The 13,356-nt window shown below is 60.3% G+C and overlaps 1 protein-coding gene across 1 annotated transcript in view; it reads left to right on the top strand.

The window, feature by feature from the left end:
- The window catches only part of PCGF3 (polycomb group ring finger 3), a 22,974-nt gene that overhangs the window by 1,073 nt on the left and 8,545 nt on the right, over nucleotides 1-13,356 (top strand). Inside the window, exons 4-10 of the mRNA XM_005886448.2 lie at nucleotides 1-77; nucleotides 925-1,042; nucleotides 2,165-2,261; nucleotides 2,525-2,580; nucleotides 3,754-3,864; nucleotides 5,894-5,982; nucleotides 7,592-7,729. Coding sequence (XP_005886510.1) covers nucleotides 934-1,042; nucleotides 2,165-2,261; nucleotides 2,525-2,580; nucleotides 3,754-3,864; nucleotides 5,894-5,982; nucleotides 7,592-7,729 — 600 coding nt within the window. The 5' untranslated portion in view covers nucleotides 1-77; nucleotides 925-933. The remainder of the gene's footprint in view (nucleotides 78-924; nucleotides 1,043-2,164; nucleotides 2,262-2,524; nucleotides 2,581-3,753; nucleotides 3,865-5,893; nucleotides 5,983-7,591; nucleotides 7,730-13,356) is intronic.

Here is a 13,356-nt window from a genome sequence, read left to right as displayed (position 1 = left end):
GCCGGGGCGTCTCGGTGGCACAGCCGAGGCCTGAGCGCCCATGCAGAGGGAGCGGCGGACCCAGGCGTCTAGAGGAGGTAATCGTGGGGCGTGCTCAGGGATGACGTCATGGGGCGGCGCTCACAGGGATGGCGTCATGGGGCGGCGCTCAGGGATGACGTCACGGGGCGCTCACAGGGATGGCGTCATGGGCGGCGCTCACAGGGGTGACGTCATGGGCGGAGCTCACAGGGGTGACGTCATGGGGCGGCGCTCCGGGACTGAGGGTTGCTCCCCACTGAGGCTTCCTGCCTCCGCCCTGGACAGCACCTGTGAGAGGCGCCGCGAGGTGAGCGCTTGGAGTGGACGCAAAACTGCAGCCTCGAGCTGCTGCCCCCGGTCCAGGCAGACAGGCCCCTCCAGTGTCCGTGTCCAGTGCGCAGGGTGCTCAGGGCCACCTCTGCCCACTGGTGGTGACAGGCGTCAGGACAGGCGGTCCTGTCTCACATGCGGAGGTCAGTGGGCACAGGGCCTCCTCTCCAGCCGGGCGGGCGGCCCTCAGGCGGCGCTGCGTCCAGGCCCCTGTCGCTCTGGCCTTTTAGGTGGCGTAGAAAGTGACCGTCGCGGGCACCGTGTCCCCGGGCGATGTGGGAGGCACACCCGCCATCCTCCTGGTCCCCTGGGCCGCTGGCACTCAGGAGGTGATGTCTGTGGGGTTCCCCGCCCTGTGCCCCACTCTCCTTGGTGGCTGCTCGGTGGGGGGGGCAGGCCTGTGCCTTTAGACGGGAAGGGGCCTGGCCCTGGCCCAGGTGTGGTGCAGCCTCCGCCCTCTGCACCCCGAGGCTCCTGGAGGGACGGCCTCGACTTCCTGTCTCTGGAACCTGAGCCTTGGTGACATGCACCGGAGCGTTTCAGATATTCATTAATGTGCCTCTTCTCTTGCAGAAGCCAAAGATGTTGACCAGAAAGATTAAACTCTGGGACATAAACGCCCACATCACCTGCCGTCTGTGCAGCGGGTACCTCATCGACGCGACCACCGTGACCGAGTGTCTGCACACGTGTATGTGAGAATGTTCTAGAGCGTGGCCTCTGACAGCGTGTGCATGTACACTGTCTGACCACGTGCACACGTGTGTGTGAAAATGTCTAGAACGTGGCCACTGACGGTTACTAGTCAGCTGTTCTTTGACACTTCGGCTTTTTTATTAACCAGCGTGCACACGTGTGTGTGAAAATGTCTAGAACGTGGCCTCTGACAGTTACTAGTCAGCTGTTCTTTAACCAAAAGTTTTAGCTCAAGTACAAGGCAGGACACAGAAGCAGGAATAAAAACGATCTTGAGGATACATCAGAAAAATGCTTTCAAAATAAAAATACTGTGGGTGTTTCAATAGAGACACCATTTCAGAAAGCTCAGTCTGGGAAATGGTGTGATTGATTGAACAGACAACTGTCACGTGGACTTTACTCCTGGCGGGCAGAAACGCTTGTTTTCTTGAACGTTTACACGGAGGGATCACTGGCCCCGCCTGATGCGGTTGAATGGAGGGCTGTTGGCTGTTTTTAAGCACAGCCTCACCTGGCAAGCAGACGGCATGGTTCCCTGGAGATGCAGTTGTTCAGGGCATGGCAGGCAGGATCTCAAACTACAACGAACCCTGTAATACCTGCACATTTACTTTCTCTAACTTTTTAAATTGACTTTAGAGTGAGGAAGGGGGAGAGAGACATCGTCTGAGACAAAAACATCAATTGCTTGCCTCCCATATGCTCCCCGACCAGCACATGCCCTTGGCCAGGAATCGAACCCGCAGCCTTTTGGTGCACAGACGACACGCCAACTGAGCCACCCGGCCGGGCCTTAACTTTTTCATCCTGTGTTTTTCACTTGAGAAAGTAAAATATTTTCCAATTTTAAGAGTTTTTTATTTAAAGTGAGTTGTATTTGTAGATAATGGGGGTGTAATTTATGTTGTTTTTACTGAATTTCTGATGCACAAAAGAAGTCCTGTGAACTCTCAGGCCAGCATAGTACTGGACCGCTAGCCTGAGTGAGACCGAGCTTTCCCTGCTCTGGCCTCTGCTGCTCCTCGTCTCCTCACGAGGCAGCAGGGGTGCGGCTGACAGCGCTGGGGGGAGGGCCGGGCCCGGGCGGCCCGGGTAACTCTGCCTCTGCCCGCAGTCTGCCGGAGCTGCCTGGTCAAGTACCTGGAGGAGAACAACACCTGTCCCACCTGCAGGATCGTCATCCACCAGAGCCACCCGCTGCAGTACATCGGGTGAGCGCCCTGGGGGGCCACCTGGGGTCACAGGACTTCAGGGCTGCCGTCCACGGGACTGAGGAGTCCAGCAGGCATGAACTCGGGCCACGGGGGGACTTGCCCAGAGGGAACTCAGGCCACAGGAGGCCTTGCTTTGAGGGGACTCGGGCCACGGGAGGGAACTCGGGCCACAGGAGGGAACTTGGGCCACGGGAGGCCTTGCAGAGAAGTGTGAGAGGCGAGGCGGTCCTGTTGGCTAACCCGTGCTGCTCTCCCTGCAGGCATGACAGGACCATGCAGGACATCGTGTACAAGCTGGTGCCAGGCCTGCAGGAAGGTGCGTGTGGGGCGCCCGCTCCCGCCCCCAGGTGCCTCTCCCCACAGTGGGCGGGGGCAGGAAGGTGCGTGTGGGGCGCCCGCTCCCGCCCCCGGGTGCCTCTCCCCACAGTGGGCGGGGCAGGACGGGGCTGGACATGAGGCCCCTGCTTCTGGCAGAGCCGCCATCTGTCCCTGCTCTGAACTCACTGGCATCTCCCGCTGGTCTCCTCCGTCATCTGTCCCTCATCTGCACCCTCAGCCCGGAAGCCCTGGTGTGGGCCTCGTGCGGCCAGCGCTGTCTGGGCTGTGGGGGCACAGCTGGCATGGGTGCCAGTCAGTGTAACAGTACTTACAGAATTAAAAAGAAACGCTCTGTACTACACCCATCCTGAAAGTGGGAGTGGCCGTTCTTTCAAAAATTCTACGTAGCCCTGGCTGGTTTGGCTCAGTGGATAGAGCCTCAGCCTGTGGACTGAAGGGTCCCGGATTCGATTCCGGTCAAGGGCACAGGCCTGGGTTGTGGGCTCGATCCCCAGTGGGGGGCGTGTAGGAGGCAGCTGATCCATGATTCTCTCTCATCATTGATGTTTCTATCTCTCCCTTTTTCTTCCTCTCTGAAATCAATAAAAATAAGTTTAAAAATAAAAGTTCTGCGCAGTGCTCAAGGCTGAGACTGTCCCCACCTTTGTCAGGGTCGGGGCGAGCTCCTTTCCCTACGGGCAGCAGGCGGGCGCTACCTGCTGGCGAGACTCGGGTGCCCTCCACAGTGAGGCTGGTAGGGAGTCCGGAGAGGGTTATAGTTTAAGATTCAGCTCCTGCCTTAGGTCGGTAGAGAGCGTCTGGGCTTTAATCTGTAAGTCGGGTGTTAAAGTCCTTCCTGTCCCGCATGCATCCGTGCGGGACTGAAACGCCCTGATGTGTGTAGGCGGGAGCAGCGTTAGTCCTGGAACCGGCAAAGTCACTAGAGAGGGTTTTAGACGTGCAGCCGTGGGCAGAATCAGTCACACCTGGGACCCGTGCCCGTCCTTGCTGGGCCGCTCGGGGGCCCTGGGAACCCCAGTTCAAGGTTATTCTCTTTCATGCAGCTTCCAACTTTGTAATCATCTGTGTTCTTTGTGTGATATTTGTGAATAGAACATTCATATTACTCGTGGCCTGCTCGAGATTAAAGGTTGTTACTGATCTTTCATAGCGGAAATGAGAAAACAGAGGGAATTCTACCACAAACTGGGCATGGAGGTGCCTGGAGACATCAAGGGGGAGACTGGTTCTGCGAAGCAGCACTCGGACCCCCATCGGAACGGTAAGCGACGGATCGCTGTCAGGCTGTTCCTGAGAGCTCCAGTCCCTGTCCCTGTCCTCCGTCCCCCGTCCCCTGTCCCCTGTCCTCATCCCCTGTCCCCCGTCCCCTGTACCCTGTCCCCATCCCCCGTCCCCCTGTCCCCTTTACCCTGTCCTCATCCCCTGTCCCCCGTCCCCTGTACCCTGTCCCCATCCCCCGTCCCCCTGTCCCCTTTACCCTGTCCTCATCCCCTGTCCCCCGTCCCCTGTACCCTGTCCCCATCCCCCGTCCCCCTGTCCCCTTTACCCTGTCCTCATCCCCTGTCCCCCGTCCCCTGTACCCTGTCCCCATCCCCCGTCCCCCTGTCCCCTTTACCCTGTCCTCATCCCCTGTCCCCCGTCCCCTGTACCCTGTCCCCATCCCCCGTCCCCCTGTCCCCTTTACCCTGTCCTCATCCCCTGTCCCCCGTCCCCTGTACCCTGTCCCCATCCCCCGTCCCCCTGTCCCCTTTACCCTGTCCTCATCCCCTGTCCCCCGTCCCCTGTACCCTGTCCCCATCCTCTGTCCCTGTCCCCTATACACTGTCCTCATCCCCTGTCCCCTGTACCCTGTTCCCTGTACCCTGTCCCCCGTCCCCTGTACCCCGTTCCCTGTACCCCATCCCCTGTACCCTGTCCTCATCCCCTGTCCCCATCCCCTGGTCCCCGTCTGCCTCCTCTCAACCCCAAGCAGTTTGTAGTGCAGAGTAATAACCTTTGTGAGAGTCAGTGACGTGGTTACCCCTGGGGTCAGGCACAGGGGGCACCGGGGGCAAGGCCAGTGGCTCCCGACGCTCCCTGAGTTTGGGGAGTTTTGCTGTAGATGGCAGAGTGGCATGTGGCTTCCGTGTAAAGTTGACGGCATTTAACTCTGTACATCGAGTAACAAGTGAAAGAAACCTCTGGTACTCTGACATTTTCCTGTGGACCACACAGTCCCTGGGAGCCTGAGGCCTCCCGTGCTTTTGTAGCCGTCAGGGAGGACGGGCGGGCTGCTGTCCCCTCCGCCGACCCTGCTGGCGCCACTGGGCCTTTTGGAACGTGCTGGGACCCGGCAGTCTGTCCCGCGGGGCAGCCACGGGCGTCTTCATTCCAAAGTGGTGATGAGTCGGCCGGCGCGGCTCAGTGGTTGAGTGTTGACCTGTGAACCAGGAGGTCACTGCTCAATTCCTGGTCAGGGCACAGGCCCAGGTTGCAGGCTCAACCCCCAGTGTGGGGTGTGCAGGAGGCAGCCGATCCATGGTTCTCTCGCATCATTGATGTTTCTCTCTCCCTCTCCCTTCCTCTCTGAAATCAGTGAAAATCTATTTTTAACCCTTTGTACGCCACAAGCACCTATAGACGCAGTTAAATTCAAAATATCGTGGCAGGTGGGAATGGTTTCCGTTTTGGACGCGTGGCCGTTATCTGGTTAAATAAATGGTTTTGAGCTGTGCCGTTCAGGGCACCGTGCAGACTGGAGGTGGAGGTACTCAGTATTGAGCAGCAGCGGGTGGCCGAGCCGCTGTGGCCCCTTTCACCTCCGTGCCACCTGCGCCCCTCCCACGGCTGCAGACCACACGCGGCGCCCCGCCTCGGGCCCTGCCTGAGGAGCACGCGGCTCACACACTTGTCCCCCGCCTCTGGCGTGTGCTTTATGGTGCAAATTCTTACTACTCTGTTTTTTAGTGTGTTTTTTTAAATATATGTAATTAAAATTTTTTTTAAAATATATTTTATTGATTTCAGAAAGGAAGGGAGAGGGAGAGAGAGACAGAAACATCAGTGATGAGAGAGAATTACTGATTGGCTGCCTCCTGCACACCCCCCACTGGGGATCGAGCCCACATCCTGGGTGTGTGTCCTGACCGGGATGGAACTGTGACCTCCTGGTTCACAGGCTGATGCTCAGCCCCTGAGCCCCACCGGCCACGCCTTACACTGGTTTTATAGCATTTCAGGTGTACAGCAGAGTGACCGGCTCAGCATTTTGGGTTTAATAACAAACACCGTGTCTTCTCTTCTGCTAAAAGGTGAAACCAAAGCAGAGGAGAGCTCCCACACGGAGGCTGCGGAAGAGAAGCAGGAGGAGGACAGCGACTACCACCGGAGCGACGAGCAGGTCGGTGCCTTTGCGCCCCTGAGGACCCTGAGGACCCCGCTCCCTAAGGACCCCGCTCCCTAAGGCCCCCGCTCCCTAAGGCCCCCGCTCCCTAAGACCACCCGCTCCCTAAGACCACCCGCTCCCTAAGACCACCTGCTCCCTAAGGCCCCCGCTCCCTAAGACCACCCGCTCCCTAAGACCACCCGGCTCCCTAAGGCCCCCGCTCCCTAAGGCCCCCGCTCCCTAAGACCACCCGCTCCCTAAGACCACCCGCTCCCTAAGACCACCTGCTCCCTAAGGCCCCCGCTCCCTAAGGCCGCAGAGCACAGCCTGGCACTCCCGTGGGACTCGCTCTCATTTAAAACAGAGAAAGGCCATGAGGGAAAGAAAATAGAAACACTAAATGTTCATTCATTTTCTTAGTTTTTCCTGCCACCTCCTTACTTTATTTTTATTTCTTTTTTATTTGTCAAAGTAAATATGCTCACTGTAAAACATTTTAAATATAAAAGGGTAAAGTTCACCCTCCACACCCCTTGGGCCACCTCAGCCTGTCTCTGGTTGTCACTGAATAATTTGGTGCAGGCATTCTCCCTGCAAATAGTTCACAAGAGAAACCCAGTGGGCAGGAAAAGGTAATTCAAAATGTAACGTGGAGGCATCTGTTCGCGTCATTCGCTACAGCATTAGACGGAACAGGAAACAGTAAGCAGCACGGAGATTCTGTAGGAGAAAGTGAGGGATCCCGTGTCCTGGCGACTCGGCAGCTGACAGTCACCACACTGTCCTCAGAGGCAGGACGTGCCTGCTGTGAGCTGTCCCTCAGCCACAGAGACAGAGACGAGACGTGGGAGACGGACACGCATGTCCTCAGACCGCCGTCCGAGTGACCTGAGCGTGTCATTTTTAATCCATTCTCTTGGGTCCCTGGTAATTTTAGACCTGTACGTATTTCATTAGTTCGTTTGTGAATTCTTCCACCCGAGTGTGAGGGTGATGGCCACTTTCTGTGGCTGCTGAGGGAGAATGTGGCCGAGCACTGGCGTCTCGGGTGGGCTTTCTCAGTGGCCCGCGTGGCTCCCGGGCCCCCCTCCCTCAGGGCGGTGCCTGGCTCCTCTCACCCACACGTCCTCCTCCTGACGGTCGGGAGGGACCTCGTGAGCCACAGGCTGCTCCCAGCTCCCGCTCCTGCAACGGCCAACAGGACACCGCTCCCCACACGACACGTCTGCAGAGCGCGGGCCTGTCTGCTGTGGGCCGTCCCGCAGCAGGGAGCTCGGCACAGCCTGGGGGCAGACGGCACGTGTGTGTCCTGCGTAGCAGCTTCCGACGGCTCCCGCCTTGGGGTCTGACTGGAGACCAGGCAGCCACAGGGAGCAGAGTGCTCGGTTCGCCTTGAAGTCTGGGCTCAGACAGAACCAGCAGCGTCAGAGTGTCTCTCCCAACGCGGCAAACACCCCGTGGGTTTCACGATCCTGTGTGTGAAAGTGGTTTTTAAAATTCCTTCCTGTGGTGTTGGGGTCTGTTTGGTTTCTGATTTCGAGAAAGTCAGCCTTCTTAGCCGTTAGGGGGTTCGCAGAGCCGGCGCCCCGAGGCGAGCCGCCCAGCCCTGCCCTCTCTCCCGAAGGTGAGCATCTGCCTGGAGTGCAACAGCAGCAAGCTGCGCGGCCTGAAGCGCAAGTGGATCCGCTGCTCCGCCCAGGCCACCGTGCTGCACCTGAAGAAGTTCATCGCCAAGAAGCTCAACCTCTCGTCCTTCAACGAGGTAGCGCTTCTCCTTCCAGAGTGACGCTTCGGGCTTTGTGTTTGGTGGTTTTTACGACTTTCTTGGGAGAGTTTAAATTGGAAGAAAGTGTTTGTTCTGCCTGTGCCAGAGTGTCCCAGGAAGCAGTGAGGCGGGACGGCCCAGAGACGTGAGTGGGGGGGCGGGGGGTGATGAGAGAGCTGGTTAAAATGTGTTGCAGGTTTAATTTCACCAACGGACAGACGGAGGGATGGACGGGCGGTGGGTGGGATGACTGGGTGGGGAGGCAGGTAGATAAAATACTGTCCAGTTGTGATAAATGCCGAGAATAAAACAAAGTCTGGTGACTCGTGGGCTCGGTGGTGGGCTGGGAGCACACAGCTGGGGAGTCACGGGCCCTTCTGCGGGGCAGCACTGATGCCAGGATGTGCCTGGTCCGCAGGAGCCAGCTGTGCGTGCAGAGGTGCAAGGAAAGGGCTTTGGGGGCCTTAAGCACAGGGTCCGTGATTTGAGCTCTGGTTTTAAAATGGTCCCCAAGCTGTGAGGAAAATGGATTGTTGGGGTTCAGAGATGGAAGCCAGGGAGGCCAGCTGGGGGCTGTCTGACAGGACGGTCAGGAGAGAGGGACGGGTGGTGAGAAGTGACGGACTTGAGGTACGTTGTAGAGAGAGCAGTGGTGGTGGCCCTGACCCAGCTGTGGCCACAGCCTAACCCCGAACCTGTGAATGGAACCTTTTTGGGGAAAAGGTCTTTTCGGATGTAAGGTCTTGAGATGAAGTACCCTGGGGTATCTGGTGGACCCTCACGACAATTACACGTGTCCTCACAAGGCGAGGCAGGCGAAACCTGAGCCACAGAAGGTGGTGTGAGGACAGAGCCGGGAGGCGGACACAAGCCCGGGACACCAGGGCCCCAGGAGCTGGACAGGCAGGAAGGACCCCCCCCCCCCCCGAGCCTGGGAGGAGCTCTGCCCGCCGGCACGTCTGAGAGAGTGACCTTCAGCTGTTTAAGCCGCCAGTTGCCATAGAAAATGAAACTAGATTTTGGGACCAGAAGTGGGGTCCATGCTGAACAAATCCCAAAAAATGTGGGTGTGGCTTTGGAGTCGGGTGATAGGTAGAGACGAGAAGAATGTTGAGAAACACAACTTTAAAAGCCTTGAAGGTCACCTTGAAGAGACGTGTAGGAGTGCGGCCCTACAGGTGATTCTGATGACGGCCCAGGGGGAAGCGAGGTGGCTTCTTAGAGGTAGATGGCGCCAGAAACGGGTGTGGAAGAACTTCTGGTGCGGCCTCAGAAGGGAACGAGGAGTGTGGTGTGGACACGGAGAATGTGGCTGGCTGTGTCCTGCAGTGCGTGGGAAGCAGACGTTGGAAGTGACGAACTTGGATAGTTAGCTGAGATGTCCAAGCAAAGTACTGAACGCGTGGCCTGGTTTCTCTACGTACAATAAAGCACGCAGGAGAGACGGGCTCAGAAAGGAACGGCTAAGCAAAAGCAACCCAGCACTTGATGATCTTGGACGTCCACGGCCTGTCCAGACGCAAGAAGATGGGTCTATCCGGAGCGCCATGTTAGGGCGGCATGCCCCGGGGGAGGCCAGGTGTGGCTGCACAGCCTTCCGCTGCAGAGGAGCCTCGGGAGGGGAGGGGAGGGGAGGGGAGCTATCCCGGGAGACCTGTGGGTCCGTGACGTCCATGGGAGCCCCACAGGGTTGTTGAGTGTTGTGCCAGCAGAAACACCACCAGCTCGGACAGGAAGAGAGGAGAGGCCGACACTTCCGAGCTCTTCGTGCAGCATCTAAGCGGTAGAGCTCCTCCGTGCCAGCGGGAGCTGCCCTTCAGGGAAGGGGAATGGCTCCGGGCAGACCTTCGGGCAGAGGGCAGACCCTCAGCCCCCAGCGGTGACTCCTGCAGCCTCTGGCGTTTCCCCTGCTGGACTTCGAACTTGCTGAGACCAGTCACCCTGTGTGCTTCCTCGTCCACCTCCCAGTGGACAGGCCTGTCTCCGGTGCCTGTTCCCCCTCGTGTCCCAGGCCCACGGCGCAGAGGGCATTGCCCAGGTGGACCCTCCCCGGAGCTCACCACCCCGGTCAGTGCGAGTCAGGATCAGGGCTGGGATGTTAAGCTGCTGGTGTCTGGATGTGATTTTGGAGTTGATGCTGGAATCGCTTGGAACTCTCGGGGATGTGAGATGGAGTGGATGGGTGTGGGTTTGGGGGACCAGAGCTGCCTGCGGTAGGTTGAATGGCAGCCCCACCAGCAGATATGCCCGTCTCCTAACGCCCAGAACATGCGAGTGGGACTTAGAAAGACCTGGGATATGTGTTAAGAATGTGGATGTGGGGAGAGAATGTGGGGTGAGCAGATCATCCTGAATTACCAGGCGGAGCCCTAAACCCAGTGATAGGTCTCAGAAGGGCAGACACAGGAATGGAGGTGGAAATGAGTAACAAGGAAATCTGGAAAATACACAAAACTGTGGAAATTAAACAACACACTTTTGAACAACCAGTGGATCAAACAAGAAATCAAAAGGAAAATACTTAGATGATTGAAATGAGAACACAACGTACCGAAACGCATGGGCAGCAGGAAAGCAGTGCTCGGGGGAGAGTTACAGCGGGAGAGCAGTGCTGGGGGAGGGGGACAGCGGGAGAGCAGTGCTGGGGGAGGGGGACAGCGGGAGAGCAGTGCTGGGGGAGGGGGACAGCGGGAGAGCAGTGCTGGGGGAGGGGGACAGCGGGAGAGCAGTGCTGGGGGAGGGGGACAGCGGGAGAGCAGTGCTGGGGGAGGGGGACAGCGGGAGAGCAGTGCTGGGGGAGGGGGACAGCGGGAGAGCAGTGCTGGGGGAGGGGGACAGCGGGAGAGCAGTGCTGGGGGAGGGGGACAGCGGGAGAGCAGTGCTGGGGGAGGGGGACAGCGGGAGAGCAGTGCTGGGGGAGGGGGACAGCGGGAGAGCAGTGCTGGGGGAGGGGGACAGCGGGAGAGCAGTGCTGGGGGAGGGGGACAGCGGGAGAGCAGTGCTGGGGGAGGGGGACAGCGGGAGAGCAGTGCTGGGGGAGGGGGACAGCGGGAGAGCAGTGCTGGGGGAGGGGGACAGCGGGAGAGCAGTGCTGGGGGAGGGGGACAGCGGGAGAGCAGTGCTGGGGGAGGGGGACAGCGGGAGAGCAGTGCTGGGGGAGGGGGACAGCGGGAGAGCAGTGCTGGGGGAGGGGGACAGCGGGAGAGCAGTGCTGGGGGAGGGGGACAGCGGGAGAGCAGTGCTGGGGGAGGGGGACAGCGGGAGAGCAGTGCTGGGGGAGGGGGACAGCGGGAGAGCAGTGCTGGGGGAGGGGGACAGCGGGAGAGCAGTGCTGGGGGAGGGGGACAGCGGGAGAGCAGTGCTGGGGGAGGGGGACAGCGGGAGAGCAGTGCTGGGGGAGGGGGACAGCGGGAGAGCAGTGCTGGGGGAGGGGGACAGCGGGAGAGCAGTGCTGGGGGAGGGGGACAGCGGGAGAGCAGTGCTGGGGGAGGGGGACAGCGGGAGAGCAGTGCTGGGGGAGGGGGACAGCGGGAGAGCAGTGCTGGGGGAGGGGGACAGCGGGAGAGCAGTGCTGGGGGAGGGGGACAGCGGGAGAGCAGTGCTGGGGGAGGGGGACAGCGGGAGAGCAGTGCTGGGGGAGGGGGACAGCGGGAGAGCAGTGCTGGGGGAGGGGGACAGCGGGAGAGCAGTGCTGGGGGAGGGGGACAGCGGGAGAGCAGTGCTGGGGGAGGGGGACAGCGGGAGAGCAGTGCTGGGGGAGGGGGACAGCGGGAGAGCAGTGCTGGGGGAGGGGGACAGCGGGAGAGCAGTGCTGGGGGAGGGGGACAGCGGGAGAGCAGTGCTGGGGGAGGGGGACAGCGGGAGAGCAGTGCTGGGGGAGGGGGACAGCGGGAGAGCAGTGCTGGGGGAGGGGGACAGCGGGAGAGCAGTGCTGGGGGAGGGGGACAGCGGGAGAGCAGTGCTGGGGGAGGGGGACAGCGGGAGAGCAGTGCTGGGGGAGGGGGACAGCGGGAGAGCAGTGCTGGGGGAGGGGGACAGCGGGAGAGCAGTGCTGGGGGAGGGGGACAGCGGGAGAGCAGTGCTGGGGGAGGGGGACAGCGGGAGAGCAGTGCTGGGGGAGGGGGACAGCGGGAGAGCAGTGCTGGGGGAGGGGGACAGCGGGAGAGCAGTGCTGGGGGAGGGGGACAGCGGGAGAGCAGTGCTGGGGGAGGGGGACAGCGGGAGAGCAGTGCTGGGGGAGGGGGACAGCGGGAGAGCAGTGCTGGGGGAGGGGGACAGCGGGAGAGCAGTGCTGGGGGAGGGGGACAGCGGGAGAGCAGTGCTGGGGGAGGGGGACAGCGGGAGAGCAGTGCTGGGGGAGGGGGACAGCGGGAGAGCAGTGCTGGGGGAGGGGGACAGCGGGAGAGCAGTGCTGGGGGAGGGGGACAGCGGGAGAGCAGTGCTGGGGGAGGGGGACAGCGGGAGAGCAGTGCTGGGGGAGGGGGACAGCGGGAGAGCAGTGCTGGGGGAGGGGGACAGCGGGAGAGCAGTGCTGGGGGAGGGGGACAGCGGGAGAGCAGTGCTGGGGGAGGGGGACAGCGGGAGAGCAGTGCTGGGGGAGGGGGACAGCGGGAGAGCAGTGCTGGGGGAGGGGGACAGCGGGAGAGCAGTGCTGGGGGAGGGGGACAGCGGGAGAGCAGTGCTGGGGGAGGGGGACAGCGGGAGAGCAGTGCTGGGGGAGGGGGACAGCGGGAGAGCAGTGCTGGGGGAGGGGGACAGCGGGAGAGCAGTGCTGGGGGAGGGGGACAGCGGGAGAGCAGTGCTGGGGGAGGGGGACAGCGGGAGAGCAGTGCTGGGGGAGGGGGACAGCGGGAGAGCAGTGCTGGGGGAGGGGGACAGCGGGAGAGCAGTGCTGGGGGAGGGGGACAGCGGGAGAGCAGTGCTGGGGGAGGGGGACAGCGGGAGAGCAGTGCTGGGGGAGAGTTACAGCGGGAGAGCAGTGCTGGGAGTGTGACAGTGGGAGAGCAGTGCTGGGAGTGGGGATGTTACAGCGGGGAAACAATTAAATTTAAAGCAAGAAAGATCTCATCTCATCAGCCTACATTTACAACTTAAGGAACTGGAAAAAACGAGCTAAACCCAAAGGCAGCAGAAGGAACGAAGTAACAGAGATTCTGGCAGATAAGCAAGTTGAGAGTAAAAACACAACTGAGAAAACCAGTGGTTCTTCAGAAAGTCTAGCTAGAATGGACTAAGAAGAATAAAAGTTCCTAACATTGGGAATGAAAGTGGGGACATCACTCCCGATTCTAGAGCAGTAAGAAGGCTTCTAAGAGAATACCGGGAGCAGCTGTGCCCAGCAAGTGGAAACCCTCACTGAAATGGACGAGGACCTGGAGACACGGAACTTACCAAGACTAAACCCAAACAACGAGGAAATCTGAACAGTGCGATAACCAGGAAGGAATTGGATCGTTCGTCACAAATCTTCCCACAAGGAAACCCTGGCCCTGATCCCTGTTCTTCCGCGGCCCCGGGCCCTTCAGGGCGGGAGGTGTGTCTGCAGTAAACAGGGCCGGCTGAGAGTGTGGGTCGGTTCCCCCCTCGGGCGCCCGAGACTGCTCTGCAGAGCGTGGCTGCCTGCC

The sequence above is a fragment of the Myotis brandtii genome, unplaced genomic scaffold (assembly GCF_000412655.1).
Source record: "Myotis brandtii unplaced genomic scaffold, ASM41265v1 scaffold986, whole genome shotgun sequence".
NCBI lineage: Eukaryota > Metazoa > Chordata > Mammalia > Chiroptera > Vespertilionidae > Myotis > Myotis brandtii.
This window is presented reverse-complemented; position numbering and strand designations above follow the sequence as displayed.